Genomic DNA, 5,761 nt, shown 5'->3' on the forward strand with positions numbered 1-5,761 from the left:
TAATTTGCCTCAAGACAGCAAACATCTCCTTCTCTGTAATCTGTACAGAGTCCATGAAGTTGATGCCATTTTGCCTGACTTCTGTAGACTGCATGTCCATCTCCGGAGTAAGTACAGATACAAAAAAATCATTTAAGATCTCCCCATCTCATTTGGTTCCATGCCTGGAGTACCATTCTGATCTTCCAGAAGACCAATTTTGTTTCTTACAATCCTTTTGCTTTTAACATATCTGTAGAATTCCTTAGGATTCTCATTCACCTTGTCTGCTAAGGCAACCTCGTGTCTTTTGTATTTGCACAGTTTGTTTCCTTTTATACTCTGGCTGAAAACCCAAGCTGATGCAGTCTTTCATTGTCGGCCACATGTCTTATGATGTTCTTCAGATTATGCAAATTGTGTTTTACTGAGGAAGAGTATCCACTGCTTAAACATAGAACATAGAACATTACAGCACAGTACAGGTTCTTTGGCCCACAATGTTGTGTTGAGATTTTAACCTACTCCAAGATTAATCTAACTCTTCCCTCCCACATAGCTCTCCATTTCTCTATCAGTGCCAGAATAAGAGTTTCTTAAACATCGCTACATCTATCACCACTCCTGCACCAACCATGTATGTATTCACCATTCTCTGTGATATCCACCCCCCTATACTTTCCTCCAAACATATCAAAAGTCTATTCTCTCATATTAGCCATTTCTAGCCTGGGAAGAGATCTCTGGATGTCCACTGTATATTTGCTTCTTATCATTTTGTACAACTCTATCAAGTCACCTCTTATTCTCTCTCATTCCAAAGAGAAAAGCCCTAGCTTGCTTAAACTGTCCTCATAAAACAGGCTCTCTAATCTGGCAGCATCCTGGTAAATCTCCTCTGATCCTCTCTCAAATATATTAACAGTGGATGGGAGCAGGACAATGTTCTATGCAGGTAAGATACCAGTTCTACCAGCTTCCTGATGTCTATGTATTCACCAACAAAGATTTAATCAGCTTCATGGTTACCTTAAATGCAAATATTCAGGTCAAAGTGTAAGAACTGCAAACTGTCTCAATCAAGCTGTGATGTTTATTTCATTACAGCTGAATGTAGAGTTCAATTCAGACATGACCTTATGCATTTCAGTGTGGATAAAATAATTCAGTGCAGCAAATGGTGTATATCAATAAAAAGGCCACACACTGGAAACATCAACACTCAGCCAAAAGGCAGCATTTACACATTCCAAGGGGTCTATTCATCATTCTAAGTAATGGTGTGTGACAGAAGATGAAATCACTCAGTTGTTCCTTTCATGAAATATGTTCCAGACAAGTGCAGTGTTGCATCTTTTTTCCCCATAAACACTGGTGTTTTGTTTGTTAGGGTGATTACAAACTAAAATTATTGCTAATTTTTAGCTAGTTGTTGCATTTTGGAATTTTATGATTACTTAAATGAAAATTATAGTAGCAGTTATCTTAGCAATCTATTTATTAGTGATTATAATATTCTGAAAACCTGTGACATTTCTGTATAGTTAGTTTGCATTGTGATTTACAAAGTGAACCGTGACAGAGCAAAGGATGCCTAGAATGGATTTTATTCATAGGTTCAATGCATTCTAAATACAAAAATACAGTATTATAAACTAGTCACACCTTTCTGTGACTGAAAGATAAACACATAGTATATTGTGAACTATTCATAACTCAGTAACTAGTACAGGCAAAAACAACTTTTCACCATAAGGTAACAGACACAACTGTACACAATGGTGCCGTAGCAACTGTGGACACATTTTTCTATCTCCCACACATGGTCATATCCATGCATTTCACCATTCTTTTTTTTTTTGGTAGGTAGATTACTTTTTATTGGCCGGATTAGTTTCAAGTATTTAGATACTGTTGAAATAACGATGTTTCGCAAATGCACAAATTTGGTTATTTTTCTCTACAAACACTTCAGGAGAAACGAGTTGCAGAAGGTTCCCCTGGGGCAGTCACACAGTTTCCCAATTCTTGCTCCTTTCCTAACAGCACATTGTTCCCCAGCATCACACTGACAATAAAAAGAAAATACCAATTAGCTTTTTATTATTAATATTAAACATAATAGAATGCACATTGAAGATTGAATGAAACAATTGTAATATTCCTGTCAAATCCTGTCATGTTATTTAAAATTGGGAGTAAAATAATTTCATTTCTGAAAATGTCATACAGTTTAGGGAAAAACAAATTTTATTTTTCTCAGGTAACATAAAAAGTGCTGGAGGAACTCAGCAGGTCTATGGAAAGGAATAAAGAGTCAACATTGTGGATTGAGTTCTTTCATCAGGAAATGTGTTATGAGTCTCAGGTCAAAGTGTCGATTATTTATTAGGGTTAGGGTTAATGCGAGGGTTAGCATCTCCTCCATAGATGCTGCCTGCTGAGTTCCTCCAGTATTGCTTCAGATTTCAGCAGATTCTCTTGGTTTTGCTGTGAAATAGATGATCCTCCCTGGATTTTAGCCACACTACTATCCGCAACTGGCTCAGACCTTCCTAGCAACTACCTCCTCTGCATTAATCTAAACTAAGGCTCTAAAGAAGATATTGCATTATAGCAAACAGAGCATGTGAAACCAAAGGTGTCCCTTTCTCACACTCACAGCTATCCATGACTGACTTTATAATCATCTTTATCACCTCCCATCTCTAAGCTGTTCCTCCACATGTAACTTTGCCCCATCAACTACTTTTGTTCGGAATGGACTAGAAGGGCCGAGATGGCCTGTTTCCATGCTGTAATTGTTATATGGTATAAAATATGAAGGGAAGAAGAGATTCCCTTCTGCTGAATGACCTTGATTTAAACAAGAGCAGTGCAAAAAATGCAAAAGGAATTGTGAATCTTCCACAACTTTGAATGGAGCAATGTATCTCTCTTACATACACCAAGTTTGTGTTTTAACTATACATTTGACAATATCAGTTCATATTGTGTTTAGTTATTAATGACTACATTGTTCCTAATTTAGGATCATAGAGTCCTACACCAATGCAGCATAGAACCAGGCCTTTCAGCCCAATGGGTTCATGCCCATCCAACTAGTCCCAATTTCCTATATCTAGTCCATATTCCTTTAATCTCCATATACATGTCCAAGTTCTCCTTAAAATATACAACTGTATCTGACTCAACCACTTCCTCTGGCAATTCATTCCATATACGCACCACCCTCTGCATGGAAAAACCTACTCCTCCAGGTACCTTTTAAATCTTTTGCTTCTCATTCAAAACCTAGTGACTCTTTGCCAATTCACTTGGCATAGAAAGTTTGCTATATTACAGAGCTAAATGTGTAATTCTTCTGGAAGAATGAGAAAGGATTTTATAGAAACATATAACACTATGAAAGGGACAGATAAGATGGAGGCAGGAAAGTTGTTGCCACTGGTAAGTGAGCCTGGAACTCAGGGACAGAGCTTCAAGATTCGGGGGAGTAGATTTAGGATGGAGGTGAAGAGGAACTGATTTTCCCAGAGAGTGGTAAATCTGTGGAATTCTCTGCCCTATAAAGCAGTGGAGACTATCTCAGTAAATATATTTCAGACGCAGTTCGATAGATTTTTTCATAGCAGGAGAATTAAGGGTTATGGGGGGGAAAGGCAGGTAGGTGGAGCTGAGTCCATGGCCAGATCAGCCATGATTTTATTGAATGGCGGTGGAGCTTGACGGGCCAGATGGCAGACTCTTTCTCCTAATTCTTAAGTTCTTATGAGTTCAGAGGAGGCGGTGTCGGGGAAGGACCTTGATGTGGAGGGACAGGAGACAGAAATCCGCATTGGATGAACAGATGGAAAGAGATTCTACAATATTTTAATTGAAGTTCTTACCATAGGGACCATTCCAAACTTTTTCTCATAGGTTGGCATCCGTTTGCTCTTCAGTTTCTCCAGAACTTCTTGCAAGGCTTCAATCTGCGCAAAAGCATACACTTTAATATTTCATGAGAGCCAAAAGGCGAGGGATCACCAGCTTTCCTTCCGGAGAACGAACGGAGTTGTTAACAACAATAGAGAAGGTTGGAGACCTGTATCTACACCTATTTGACCTTTCGAACAAAAGATGGTGTTATTTCAGAGAAGGAAACGCTGCTTACAACTCAATCTACTAACTTGTACGGAAATTAAAGTACCATCTGCCGTGTGGGACATTTCGATATAAAATCAAATGTGTTTCTGCAGATAAATTTAGGAACTCTAAAAAAACAAGTTTTTTTAAGTAGTCAAATAAAACGAGCAAAGTATCATACTACAATACCAGTTCTTTTTCTTGCGAGGAGTCCTCTTTAACGGAGTGATGATCCACAGATCGCGCCTGCAGCTCGTGTACCTGGCAGTGGGAATTATAGAACAGCGCGGCGCTCAGCAGAGTGAGAAGGCAGAATCGAGAGCTCTCCATGGTGCTGAACACCTACACTGACCACCTCCGAAAAGATTCGGCTTTGAACTCTATCGGCCTTTATATAGCCAACATCACTTTTCAGATAAGTAAACAACTCCCAAAAAAATCAATCAGCAGCTTGGAACATTGACGTCAGAAACAACGCAAATCCAAGCGATGAAGGAGTGCGGAAGAAAGCGATCCTTTCTGAAGAAGACATTCGATTCATTCTTGACTGAAGAAAGCAACTCTCGGGGGAAGAAGGCAAAGAAGCTGCTGAGTTATTGTTGCTCAATGTCAGTGAATTATATTGCATACGCATGTCGGAATAGATAAAAGTGTCGAAGGGAATGAGAGTGCGAGTACTGACCTTTTATTTTGGGGAGTAACGATGATGAAATGTGCCTGTACATTAAGTTCAACCAGGTATATGTTGTACTCGTGAAGGCGAAATGTCCGCAGAAATAGAGAAGGAAATCTGCTTGTTGTAATCTTGGGTTCGTGGTTTATTCGTGTGCACATCGCCATGATTTCCCCATGTATGTGCGTAAAAGAGTCTAACTCACCAACTAGGAGCAGGAAGTATGTAAAGAATGTAATAGTATCATCAAAATAAAGATGCAGACGAGAGCTACATTAATGACATAAACTCCTGTGGGATCTATCGTGCCGTAAAAATCAATAAAATGTTACATCTCAACCTAAATAATATTTTAAATCGATAAACCAAATTGAATGCACTTTACTGAAACCCTTACTGTATTCTTCGACTCCATCTTTAAGTCATATAGATCCCCAGCATTTGACGCTCTAGATCCCCACGTAATATTTAAGAAGCGTTGTAAATCTCCCTGTCCAATAAGATTTTAAGAATGTTCAAAAATAGAAAGTAAATCACACTGGAACCAAAAGAACTAATTTATTTCTTTTCATATCAGATGAATTTGTCAAGTCTGTTATTGACCCTCCGCACTATTACCAACAATACACCTTTGAAAAGTATCGAACGAGATGTCAGTCTCCAGTCAACGATCACAGAGACCCTCCTAAAAAATAAATGCTGGCGGTTTAACTCCGAATACATCGAAAAACAGGCATAATTTTATACAAACTGGCCACACAAACTGACTGGGTAGAATCTTCAGAAAAAGAGCTTTCTTGCCAAAGGGTCGTGGGTTCAGAAATCGAAATAAAGATGACACATCTCATGGGCATTTCATTGTAGAAAGGAGAAACCACCAGCTCACCGTCAGTTTTGACCAGTTTTGTGACTGTGATTTACGTCTTCCAGAACAATGGATTCTTACTAATTCGCGAGGGCAAAGTTTCAGTGTTGTGTGGC

General features: G+C 38.8%; 1 protein-coding gene across 1 annotated transcript; it reads right to left on the reverse strand.

Annotated features, from left to right (window-relative positions):
• Positions 1-1,570: 1,570 nt before the first annotated feature.
• Positions 1,571-4,503, reverse strand: LOC140737202 (cocaine- and amphetamine-regulated transcript protein). The gene is made up of 3 exons (XM_073063498.1): positions 4,297-4,503; positions 3,870-3,953; positions 1,571-2,047 (listed from the first exon to the last, which is right to left on the reverse strand). The coding sequence occupies exons 1-3, from the start codon at positions 4,435-4,437 to the stop codon at positions 1,940-1,942; spliced, it is 333 nt and encodes a 110-aa protein (XP_072919599.1). The 5' UTR covers positions 4,438-4,503; the 3' UTR covers positions 1,571-1,939.
• Between the last annotated feature and the right edge of the window lie 1,258 nt (positions 4,504-5,761).

This window comes from Hemitrygon akajei, chromosome 2 (genome assembly GCF_048418815.1).
Source record: "Hemitrygon akajei chromosome 2, sHemAka1.3, whole genome shotgun sequence".
Taxonomy (NCBI): domain Eukaryota; kingdom Metazoa; phylum Chordata; class Chondrichthyes; order Myliobatiformes; family Dasyatidae; genus Hemitrygon; species Hemitrygon akajei.